General features: G+C 37.2%; 2 protein-coding genes across 4 annotated transcripts in view; both read right to left on the bottom strand.

Annotated features, from left to right (window-relative positions):
* Positions 1-2,633, bottom strand: part of LOC127412836 (mastermind-like protein 1) — a 35,712-nt gene extending 33,079 nt beyond the window's left edge. The window contains exons 1-2 of one of the 2 annotated variants that reach the window (XM_051649498.1): positions 1,901-2,633; positions 1,292-1,766 (exon numbers count right to left, since the gene is read on the bottom strand). In XM_051649498.1, the coding sequence (XP_051505458.1) occupies positions 1,292-1,627 (336 nt within the window). In that variant the 5' untranslated portion in view covers positions 1,628-1,766; positions 1,901-2,633. Of the gene's footprint in view, positions 1-1,291 lie in introns of both variants that reach the window. The other variant, XM_051649497.1, reaches the window with a different exon arrangement.
* A 7,087-nt stretch (positions 2,634-9,720) lies between these two features.
* The window catches only part of LOC127412844 (calnexin-like), a 31,361-nt gene continuing 27,722 nt past the window's right edge, over positions 9,721-13,359 (bottom strand). Inside the window, exon 15 of one of the 2 annotated variants that reach the window (XM_051649514.1) lies at positions 9,721-12,639. In XM_051649514.1, the coding sequence (XP_051505474.1) occupies positions 12,580-12,639 (60 nt within the window). In that variant the 3' untranslated portion in view covers positions 9,721-12,579. The remainder of the gene's footprint in view (positions 12,640-13,359) is intronic. The other variant, XM_051649515.1, reaches the window with a different exon arrangement.

The following is a 13,359-nucleotide window of genomic DNA, read 5'->3' as shown; positions in this document are numbered from 1 at the left end:
GGCTGATGCACACACTCTGGCGCGGGCACGCTCGTCCCTCGCACACACTTAATGCAGCTAGATTATAACATGATGGCTCGCCACAAAGTGAATCATAATACATATGTGTTGCGGTGTTATCGTGAAGAAAATCGGCGATATGCAGCTCTATTAAGAAGAGAGAGTTTGTTTTTTGAGAGTTACAGGTGGATCGATGTAAACACAAAGGTGAGAGAGGGGAGTTTTCACCCATTATCTAAACTGCAACTAAATACTTTTTTTGATTTGTTCTTGTTTTGGCTTGTTTTCCAATATAAATATATAAAACTCATTTAAAATAAAGTACATCTACTTTAGGAGCTATACTGCAGAGGACAAAAATGTTGAATATAATACACTGCACTGGCAGATGAATAAACAAGTGAAAAAATACACATACACTAAATACACTTATATACAAAATTCACTTATATTCAAGATACATTCTCTGAAAGCAAGTCTAAATATAATACATGTTGTTTCTCAGGTAAAAGTATCTTGTTTTAAGGATTTTTTGATTTTTTTAAAATGGAAAACAAGACAAAACACTTGATTTTGCAGTGTTTTTTTAATATATATATACTGAATTAAACTTAATAAAAATGATTTTTTCCTTTAATTCAGTGAATGTCATTTAGAGGTATTTTTAAAAGATGATTTTGTCCTCTTTATTATTAGTAAGCACATTTATTACAACCTTTTAATTCGGGCACAAGCTGAATAGTCGGTTAAGAGCTGATTAATCGTTGCAATAATCGCCCGAATATTCGAATAATCGTTCGAATAATCGTTAGATTGATTATCAAAATAATCGTTAGTTGCAGCCCTAGACCTCACGCACCTGCATCTCGGCGAAATCAGAGTTTAAAATTTCCGCACGACTTTCCAAGTTGGAATTCCTACTTCATGTGCCATTCCATTGCACTTTTCCCAGTAGGAAGTTGGAAAATCCAACTTTGAGTTGAGTGCAATGCAGCATTACAGCTGCATAGTGTTATTTACCAGATAACCAGATACGATATACACCATACCGAGTTTCAAGTTTGAAGAGTAGCAATTTGGTTAAACATGTATTCATTACTTTGTCATTTAGCAGATGCTTTTATCCAAAGTAGATCACAGTACTCTTAATACTTGTCTTGATTAAAGGAAACAATGGTGATAGTTTATGGATTACTCCATGTGGGATTCGAACTTATAACTTTAAAGTTACCAGCTCAGACTTGTAACTACAACTGCACTGCATAATTACCAGCGTCTCTAATGCACTCACCGCGATCAGCGTGCTGTTTCTGCTCTGCTCCCCGGGCGTCCCGTTGCCACCGTCCGCCAACTCGGCGCTACTGCCCCCGCTCCCAGTGCCTCTCTGCCCCGCCGGGTCCGCGCTCGCCGCCGGCGGCTGCCGGTGCTTGTTCGAGCGCTTGGCCTTGGTTTGCAGGCAGCGCTGATGCAGGGCGAACGTCTGCTGCCTCTCCATCTCTAGCCGCTCCATGGCCGTGTTATCATAGCGGTTCTCGCAGCTGCTGTGATGCCGCCGGAAGAGCTCGATCCGCCGCCGGAGCCGCTCCATCACCGCGCTGTGCTGCGGCACCACGAAATCCGCCATCATCCAGAACAACAGCGTGTTTATAAACTCACTCGAGTGTCCGGATACCAGCACAACTCTGCTTCAGTGTGTGTGTTGGAGTATGAGTGTGTGTCTTTACAAAACACACTCAACTGCCTCCATTTTTATCACTATCTGCCTCCTTATATAACAAAAGAAATGGCACATAGTTGAGATTTGTGCTCTTGTATTTAAAAAAAAAAGTCCAAGTAATTCTCTAAACTAAACAAACTAATACACACACACACAAATCACTGAAACTCTTATCTAACTTACTGGTGGAAATATTCAAGCTCAGAGTCCTACCACAAACCACAATGAAGTAAAAACTGTGATTTTATGAATGAAAGAATTAGCCATCGCTAATAAATTATTCATGTTATCTTTAAGTTACATTTGTTTAGACATTAAAATAATGCAACGGATCGTTTAAGAAAATTCAAAACTTTTAATCAAGTAATCTCTATCTTTATAAACTTTAGTTCGAATTACATAACATTACACAAAAAGGTGTTTTTGAAAGAAACACGCGGCTTTTTCCTGTTTATTTTCTGTATATATTTTTTAAATATTTTTAAAAGACTTTTCGCCCCATTTAAAGTTTGCGAAAAGACGCACTTGAGAAAAAACAGCGAAGAAACGTAAGAAAGTGACCGACCAAAACAAATATATTATATCCACCCAGCGTAAAAATTCGAAGTTAGAGGATTCATATGAACGTTTAGTAGTAAAAGTAACTTTTAAAGTAGCAGTGCGTCTAACAGCTGATCCTCAGTTACATTACAGCTACGGATGTAGCTTAGCCTGCCTGCTAACTAGCACTAAAACAAAGATTTTCATTCAAGTCTGCTTTAAAAGTCTTAAACTACACGCAGCCGACTCCCGTGCCACGGTTTAGGACGACACGAAAAATAGAAATCAAACGGTGAAGAAATAAACTCTGCCCAATTGCGCTGTCTCTATTGTTTTCCAGTGTTCAAGCAGTTCTTGGTCGCCATCTTGTCACTAGTTTTTTCTCTTTTTTTTTTCCTCTGTTTTTTTTTTTTTTTTTTTTTTTTTCTCGCGCTCTGACTGACAGCTCACTCAGGCAATCACAAACTTTCGCTCACAACTCGTGGAAAAAACTATTCCTGAGCAGATGTGATGTTTTGAGGAAGAAATAACTCTGAGTCATTAAAATATTCATTTCTATTTTAAAATGATTGAAGTGAATGCAAATTTTTTGTTAAAGTGGACGAACAGATGAGGAAATTTGGGAGGAGAAAGTGAGATGATAGATAGATTGATGGATGGATGATGAATGGATGATGAATGATGATATGGATGAATGGATAGATGGATGGATGGATGATGATATGTATGATAGATAGGTAGATGGATGGGTGGATGATGATGATGATATGGATGTATGAGGATGAATGGTGATGATGATGATATGGATGATAGGTAGATGAATGGATGGATGGATGATGTTGAGAATGGATAGATGGATGATGATGATGATGAGATGGATGGATGGATGGATGATGATGATATGGATGGATAGATGTATGTATGTATGGATGATGATGATGATGATGATCATGATGATGATATAGATGGATGGATGATGATGATATGGATGGATGATAGATAGGTAGATGGATGGATGGATGGATGGATGGATGATGATAATATGGATGGATGATAGATGATGATATGGATGGATCAGTGATGATAAGGATGATGGATGGATGGATGGATAATGAGGATGAATGGATGATGATATGGATGGATGAATGTTGATGATGATATGGATGACAGATAGGTAGATGGATGATAATGATATGGATGGATGGATGGATGGATGGATGGATAGATGGATTGATGAGGATCTATGGTTATGATGGATGGATGGATGGATGGATGATATTGAGAATGGATAGATGGATGGATGATGATGATGATGATGATGATGATGATGATGATATGGATGACAGATAGGTAGATGGATGATAATGATATGGATGGATGGATGGATGGATAGATGGATTGATGAGGATCTATGGTTATGATGGATGGATGATATTGAGAATGGATAGATGGATGGATGGATGGATGGATGATGATGATGATGATGATGATGATGATGATGATGATATGGATGACAGATAGGTAGATGGATGATAATGATATGGATGGATGGATGGATGGATAGATGGATTGATGAGGATCTATGGTTATGATGGATGGATGATATTGAGAATGGATAGATGGATGGATGGATGGATGATGATGATGGAGTATGGATGGATGGATGGATATTGATAAGGAGGATGGATGGATGATGAGGATGGATGGATATTGATGAGGAGGATGGGTGGATGAATGATGATGAGTATGGATGGATGAATGATGATGATGATATGGATGGATGGATGGTCTTTCCAGACAGCAATGTCAGTTCATGTGATTTTATTGTTTTTAGTTAGACTGGGGTATTCCACTATCATATTATACATATTACATAATATCAGTGTTGACATTTTTTGGGAGATAAAAACATTGATGGTTTGAAAGGAAACAGGAAGCTTAGCACAGTGTATAAACCCTCTTACAATACAGACTGTCATTCTCCAATACAAACCTATTGTAAAGGCCATGTTGCCCAGATTGTGTAAAACTGAATTATGCAAGCTTAAACATGATTATCGTTTGCACCTTCCAAAAATAGTTCTCACTTACAATCTCACAGCAGCTGATAAGAACTTCTGGCTTCGCAAAGAGCCATTTTTAAACAGTTTAGTATAGTGGCTGATAAGATTCTTCATTGTGCAATTGTAGTACTTTTCTTGATAACACTGTGAAAGATACTTAAGTTTTGACGTCATTTACTATGAGAAATTTAGATTTTGGATGATTTCATTTCAGAGAGTTTTACATTATGATATTCTGTTTTCATTTGTGCATTAATTTACAGTACAGTTAACACATATTTACATAAATGTGATATCACGTGGATGTTTTGCTATTATTGCCCAGTAAATAATAATATTGGTATATTAATGCATGATCATTTAGTATTAATGTAAAATCTCAGTATAATTTAAACAGTAACATTTATTTAAGTTAGAGACCGTTTTACTTTGCCTTAGAATATCATTGTATAATTGACAAGTATACTGTACAGTTGTGCTCAAAAGTTTGCATACCCTGTCAGAAATTGTGAAATTTTTGGCATTGATTTTGAAAATATGACTGATCATGCAAAAAAAACTGTCTTTTATTTAAGGACAGTGATCATATGAAGCCATTTATTATCATATAGTTGTTTGGCTCCTTTTTAAATCATAATGATAACAGAAATCACCCAAATGGCCCAGATCAAAAGTTTACATACCCTTGAATGTTTGGCCTTGTTACAGACACACAAGGTGACACACACAGGTTTAATTGGCAATTAAAGGTTAATTTCCCACACCTGTGGCTTTTTATATTGCAATTATTGTCTGTGTATAAATAGTCAATGAGTTTGTTAGCTCTCACGTGGATGCACTGAGCAGGCTAGATACTGAGCCATGAGAAGCAGAAAAGAACTGTCAAAAGACCTGCGTAACAAGGTAATGGATCTTTATAAAGATGGAAAAGGATATAGAAAGATATCCAAAGCCTTGAAAATGCCATTCAGGACTGTTCAATCACTTATTAAGAAGTGGAAAATTCGGGGATCTCTTGATACCAAGCCAAGGTCAGGTAGACCAAGAAAGATTTCAGCCACAACTGCCAGAATAATTTTTCGAGATACAAAGAAAAACCCACAGGTAACCTCAGGAGAAATACAGGCTGCTTTGGAAAAAGACGGTGTGGTTGTTTCAAAGAGCACAATACGACGATACTTGAACAAAAATGAGCTGCATGGTCGAGTTACCAGAAAGAAGCCTTTACTGCACCAATGCCACAAAAGACAACACCTTGACACACCTCACAGCTTCTGGCACACTGTAATTCGGAGTGACGAGACCAAAATAGAGCTTTATGGTCACAACTATAAGCGCTATGTTTGGAGAGGGGTCAACAAGGCCTATAGTGAAAGAATACCATCCCCACTGTGAAGCATGGTGGTGGCTCCCTGATGTTTTGGGGGTGTGTGAGCTCTAAAGGCACGGGGAATCTTGTGAAAATTGATGGCAAGATGAATGCTGCATGTTATCAGAAAATACTGCCGGACAATTTGCATTCTTCTGCACGAAAGCTGCGCATGGGACGCTCTTGGACTTTCCAGCACGACAATGACCCTAAGCACAAGGCCAAGTTGACCCTCCAGTGGTTACAGCAGAAAAAGGTGAAGGTTCTGGAGTGGCCATCACAGTCTCCTGACCTTAATATCATCGAGCCACTCTGGGGAGATCTCAAACGTACGGTTCATGCAAGACTACCAAAGACTTTGCATGACCTGGAGGCATTTTGCCATGACGAATGGGCAGCTATACCACCTGCAAGAATTTGGGGCCTCATAGACAACTATTACAAAAGACTGCACGCTGTCATTGATGCTAAAGGGGGCAATACACAGTATTAAGAACTAAGGGTTATGCAGATTTTTGAACAGGGGTCATTTCATTTTTTTCTTTGTTGCCATATTTTGTTTTATGATTGTGCAATTCTGTTATAACCTACAGTTGAATATGAATCCCATAAGAAATAAAAGAAATGTGTTTTGCCTGCTCACTCATGTTCTCTTTAAAAATGGTTAATATATTACCAATTCTGCAAGGGTGTGCAAACTTTTGAGCACAGCTGTATATGTGTGTGTGTGTGACATCTATACACTCACTCAGACAGGCATGAACTCAGGTGACACAGATGGCCTCAAAAATCAACAAGGCAAAAACAGGGCTTGCAAAAGGCTGGTAGGCTGAAACGTTGGTCAATAATTATGCTTGAATTTTGAATTGTGCAGTTATATTCTCTCTTTTATATATTTATGCATTAACTTGAACTTTAAGGTGTGGGTTTACTCAGTTGTCTTCTCAAAAGGAAAAAAACTCCCATACTCTATGGCCAAAATACTAATAATATGCAATTTGAAGTACCTGTGAAATAACATTTGCTAAGGGACAAGCTGTTTAGTGATCAAAGACTACAAGTGTCTCGGCATTCATACTAGAGCAATAACATTCTCACACTTAATTAAAAAAAACAAAACAAAAAAAAACAGAACACAGTACTCAACATTTCAGAATGTATGATAACTCATAAAAGGGTAAATCTAACAAAAAGATATCAGGATTAAGATTCTTTACTAAAAAAATAAAATAATATTTGTTAACATTAGTTAACATGAATTAACAATGAAAAGAACATTTACAGCATTTATCAATATTGGTTATTGTTAATTTCAACATACACTGATGAGCCAAAACATTATGACCACCTGCCTAATATGCTGTTGGTCCTCCGCATGCTGCCAAAACAGCACTAACCCACAGAGGCATGGACTCTATAAGACCCCTGAAGGTGTCCTGTGGTATCTGGCACCAAGACATTAGCAGCAGATCCTTCAAGTCATGTAAGTTGCGAGGTGGAGCGGCTGTGGATCAGACTTGTTGGTCCATCACATCCCACAGATGCTCAATCGGATTGAGATCTGGGGAATTTGGAGGCCAGGGCAACACCTTGAACTCTTCATCATGTTCCTCAAACCATTCCCGAACAATATGTGCAGTGTGGCAGGGCGCATTATCCTGCTGAACGAGGCCACTGCCATCAGGGAATACCATTGACAAGAAGGGGTGTACCTTGTTTGCAGCAATGTTTAGGTAGGTGTCACGTGTCAAACTGACATCCACATGAATGGCCGGACCCAGGGTTTCCCAGCAGAACATTGCCCAGAGCATCACACTCTCTCCACCAGCTTGTTGTCTTCCCACAGTGCATCCTGGTGCCATCACTTCCCCATGTAAACAGCGCACATGTACATGGCCGTACATGTGATGTAAAAGAAAATGGGACTCACCGACCTTCTTCCACTGCTTCAAGGCCCAGTTCTGACACTCGCGTGCCCATTATAGCCACTTTCGATGGTGGACAGGGGTCATCATGGGCACTCCGAGCGGGATTCGAACCGGCATCTCCGTCATGGGAGGCGGGCGCGCTAACGAGGAGGCTAAAGTCTACAGCCTTTTGTGTCGGTCGCTAGTGTGCCTCTTGAGGCCAGGGGAGTGAAGTTTACACACTGCACAGCTGTCTACCAGCTGGCTACCATTACACATGCATTGTGTGTTGTGACAAGTGGTCGATTTGTGGGGTTTAATACTTAAGGGTCATTGACAAATAAGGTTGTCCATGGTGTTAAAATGAGAAATCTTCTAAAAATCTAGTTTTATACACTTGTGTCAAGTTCTCAGAAAAAAAAAAAACGTTTTTAAATATGAATTATATTTTAAAACACAATTGTTTCACTGCTTATTTCTTTTAAGAAATAACAATAAAAGATTATGCTGCACTAGTCATGCCTACATTTCTTTTTTCAGGAATGTCAGGTTTTAATGACACTTTGATTTTTGTCTCTGGACACCACATGAAATTTTTTACTTTAAGTAAATGATCAAAATGACTTGAAAATATGCTCATCATAAAAGAGGTGTGAAAAGGTTTGTGTGAATTGCATTTTTGAAATAATCGATCTGGACAAAAATTAGCGTCACTTCACTGACCCTTAGGACACATTGCCATAATATGCACCAGTTACCCTCTGTTATTGTATTTAATGATGAATTTTGTGAAAAGAATCAATGTTTTGATCATAAAAAAGTGTTTTTTTTTTCTAGATCGCTTGCCCACTGTCACAGACACACATTTTTTCTACTCCAATAACTGAACTAGTAAAGGAAGTTTGAGTTGCGTATATGAAGGATGCTTAAACAGTGGTGTAAAAAAGTTGTTCTACTCACAAAAACATTTTATGGGCAAAATCATGACATTTTTTACATATGTTGTAACTGTAGGCTACACTTGTCATAGCAATATCTCAGAATCTGTGCTCTTTTTTTAAAAGAAAGACAAAATATTTTCCTGAAATGTTCTCTTGGCCATATTTGAAAGTGCGTGAAATTTTTGAAAACTTGCATTACCTTCAGTGGGGTAATTTTCATGTGAACACTAGGAAGGACAAATCAACCCATCGCTAAACTCCAACATACCTGTCAGTGTTTTCCAAGACAAAAAATGACCAAAATGGCAATTGTGAGTGGGGTGGCCAATGGGGTGGTCAGGCTTCGGTCCATGGTGGCCATGGCCACCCCCTAGCTCCGCCACTGTCTGTAGGTACTCACCACTGCTGACTAGGAGCACCCCACAAGCCTTGCCGTTTCAGAGATGCTCTCACCCAGTCGTCAGGCCATAACAATTGGCCCTTGTCAAAGTCGCTCAGGTCTTTATGCCTGCATTTAACACGCTGACCATGAGAACTGATTGTTTGCTTACCATCTAATCTACCAAGACCTTGACATGTGGCCTTGTTAGGAGATAAGCAATGATATTTGCTTCACCTGTGAATGGTCATAATGTGTTTGCTCATCGGTGTGTAGTAACACATTTGTAAAATATATATTTTTTATATGTTAACATTAGTTGCATGCACTATGAACTAACGTACTAATGATGAACAATTGTATTTTTAACTAACATTATCAAAGATTAAGAAATGCTACATATATATATATATATATATATATATATATATATATATATATTATTATTATTATTTTTTTCATTGTTAGTTCATAATTCCAAATGGATTTACTAATGTTAACAAATGGAACCTTATTGTAGTGTTACCAGGTTTTTGTCATTGTGACATTATTTTCAGGAAATCAGTTATTTCCATCCAAATTAATTAATGTAATGTTTCTGGATTATGTCCTTTTTTAAAAAAAAAAATAAAATAATAAAATAAAATAAACTACCATTATGTTAATGCAGTATTTTTTTTTTTTTACTCTTTATACAACGTATTTATTACTGTAATACAACAATTTTATTTAAATGAGTATATAAAGGCAGTACAACAAATAGTACCATGATTAATACTTTTACAATTAAAATAAAGTGTTAAATGTTGGAATAATGAGATTATTATTTTTTTTTTTTTTGCATAATGGTAATGAGAATTTGGTAGGGAATGTACTTAAAGGTAAAGTATGTAACTTTTTCTGTTAAAATAGTTCTCCCTACCTTAATATGCAAAGACAGCTATTAGTAAGCCATTCATAGGATATTTTTCTCGAAAATTGCAAACACAGTTTCTGTAGCTCTATGAAAATTGCTCTGTTTCGAGCGAACCTGCATAGACCCGCCCCGACAACGTTACATAACCAATGCCGTGAGTTGAGGGCGAGACTCTCTCTTTGTTTGCCCAATAGCAGATGCGGGGCATATCCAGAAAGCCGTTTTAAAAACAACGCTTATTTTTGCAATTCCGTGGCACTAGTGCTGCAGAAATTACACACTTCAGCTTTAACTTATCTTAATGTTCCTTAAAATAAGCTCAACGTTCTTTTAGCACAATATATTTTATTTAGATTTTGGGGTGAAATATGACCCAGACATTTTCTTGACAGGTTTCAAGAGATTCACATTAAGGTCATTCCTAATAAAATAATACAAATAAAACAAAAAAAATAAAAACAAAAACATTTTACAACCAAATTTTCCTTTGAGGTGGCAGTTGACATGAAGCCACACTCACAAAACATCACAAAATCACAGCAACTCACACAGAGAAACACAACTCGTTCATTAAATCAGTTTATTTTAGTTTGTGAGTAACATTATGGATTATTCCCCAAACTGTCCCCACCCCCCACCCCTCATGATCTCAATTTCACAACTGCAATGATACCACTAAATCATTCAATCCATCTTTTTTTTCCATCCAACTATTGCCTACATCTGTGTAATAATGGTAATCCAAAAGAAAGAAAAGAGAAAAGGAAAAAAGGAACTAACAGCCCAAAAACACAGGTGAACAGGAAAGACATTTAAGGTTGCACATTAGAGAAAGCAAAGTGAGGCCTTAAAGGTATAACCCACAAATGATGTTCCAAACCCATAACTTCCTTCTGCTGTTACTCTAAAGATGATTTTAGGCAGAATGAAAGCATGTCACCATTCATTTGGAATGATATGAGAGTAAGTACATGACAGTTTCATTTATTGAACTATCACTTAAACAGTACAGCAGAGCAGCATATATTGGCTTGTATGTTGTGTTTGATTAAGTTCATCTTAGTTACCTTTAAAAGTGCCAACTCTTCATAAGTCTTGGGGCAGAGCTCACGTTACGGCATCTCATCTGACTGTCTTGATGAAATATAAACAGATGAGGCCAGTTTGCGATATTGAGAGTAGAAACAAGTAACTTTAAGGAAACTAGCAATTATGCTAGTTTAGATCAGGGTAAGCCCCTAATAGTGCCTTTCTTATATCTTTGGGGTCAATTATATAGGGGCAGAGTTAGTATGAATTGGTACATGAAATTACAGATTGCTTTACTCCCACGACCTTGCTTTCTACATGTCGAGTGACACTCAGAAAAGTTTCTTTAAATATTGGAATTGTGAAACTGTCACAGTTGGTTACATGGTCTAATGTAATTGGAAAGAGGAAGCTGCTACTGCTGCAAATACTGGAAAGATAGGATATGGCTTAACAAATATGTGATTAACAGACAAATCAAGCCCGAAATATGCACCAATGAAAAGACATTGAACCTTATTGTAATGCTGAGTCAATGATGGCAACGATGTCATCATCCTGCCAAGCTTTCTCTAATAACAAACCATGCCAAAATGTCACGTTTTTGTCCCATTATGAAACCGTTATTGGGCTGGACAGGTTAGAATCTACATCAGTTCAAGAGCAGAAAACAAGTTTGTACAGATTTAGTATAAAGTCCATTGGAATAGCAAAAAACAAACAAACAAAAAAACATTAAACAAAACGCAGTACATTCACAGAAAAAAAAATATTAGCAAATCTTGAGTCCTACAAATAAGGCAGCACACTAGAACCTACAAATCTATCTGGCATTCTCCCTGGATACTCTAACGAGCGTTTGCACCATATCTGGGTGTATTAAAGGGACAGTTGACACAAAATTGAAAATTGTGTCAAAATTGAATCACTCATGTTGTTTTAAAGCCATATGACTTCCTTTCTTCCATGGAACACAAAAGGAAATGTTAAGCCACAACATTCATCAAAATGTCTCATTTTGTGTTCCACAGAAGAAAATCAGTCATATAGGTTTGGAATGACACAAGGGTGAGTAAATGATCATTTCTGTGTGAACTATCCCTTTAAATATTATGGTTGAACCTCATGGAATGGAGGCAAAGATGACTTAAAACTTTAAATCTTGGTGCACATCAAGCGACATGTGGCCAGTTTAGAGTTTTAAATTATTATCAAATCGCCTGTCTTCCTTACAATAGTTTCTTTCTATGGCTTCTCTTGTAATTCTATAATGTGTTCCCTACAAAACCTAGGCAAATAAAGCTGTTAGCCTGTGATCCTTACAATACCTAGTGTGCCATAGTGTTGCCATGGTATAGGGTGTAGGAACACTGTCTGAAATCATTTGTGACAGCTTAAAGGAAGATATATATGAGATGCACAGTCAAGGAATGGTAACAGAGATTTCTGTTTAGTTACGGAGAAAGTTTCTATGCTATTCAATCATCATCATCACCATGGTAACCATCAACATCCTCAGCCCTGTTTGAGGAGGCGTTCGTTTCGCTGTTGGTCGTGTGGTGGACTGTTTTACTCTGTCGTCACAGAAGTGAAGATGGAGCAGAAGAACAGGGGAGGAAGGGAACGCGGGTGCAAGGGTTGGAAAGGTATGGGAGGATCGGGATGTTGGGATATGGTCGAGGTGAGGAACTGCACTTGAAACTATTTCAGGAAATCCTTCAGTCCTTTCTAGTTTTCCTGTTTCTGGGAGACCTTCTCAGAATGTCCTCCTCTGATTTCTACATAGGAGAGAATAAGGAGAAATATTGAGAAGGAACATGCAAACTATTCTTGAAAAACACACTCAAACACAGCTTTTGGTCTTATCAGCAAAGTAGTGATATCTGATACACAAGTGAATCGTTCTTTTTAAGAATTAAAGCCTTGCTTGTAATTATTTAAATCAATAGGCCAAGTGTTTGTAAATCACTGGAAAAAAGGATGTTGTTTGGGAGAAATTTTTTTTTTTTTTTTTGAATAAATGGTTCATTAATCAGGCACAAATATATTCAAAGATCTCAATTACGGTGACACAATCCATCTAGAAGTATAATTATTGATTTCAGTGTCTTATCAATTAGGTAAATATGTAAAAATAAGATATTCATGCAAAGATACTTTTTTTGCATCATGTTTTTTCTTTACAATTGGACTGTCAGATTGATTTGTATTCATGTTAAGTCTGGAACACATACATTTACATTAAAAATAAAATTTACATTTAGTAATTTGGCAGATGCTTTTATCCAAAAGGGACTTCTAAAGGATAAATAGAAGAAAAAAAAAAATATTATCCTGAACGAACAAAATGAACACGTAAAAGGCCACACAGGGACTTCTAGGAGCACTTCTGCGTGACTCAAACAAATTGATTCACTAAAACGAACCAACTCACTGAAATAAGTCAGACGTCCAAAATCCACATCAAAGTGTCTAATTAACTAATTAACCTATTTTAT

The sequence above is a fragment of the Myxocyprinus asiaticus genome, chromosome 22 (assembly GCF_019703515.2).
Source record: "Myxocyprinus asiaticus isolate MX2 ecotype Aquarium Trade chromosome 22, UBuf_Myxa_2, whole genome shotgun sequence".
Taxonomy (NCBI): Eukaryota; Metazoa; Chordata; class Actinopteri; order Cypriniformes; family Catostomidae; genus Myxocyprinus; species Myxocyprinus asiaticus.
Note: the sequence above shows the minus strand (reverse complement) of the source record. Positions and strands in the feature narration are given on the sequence as shown.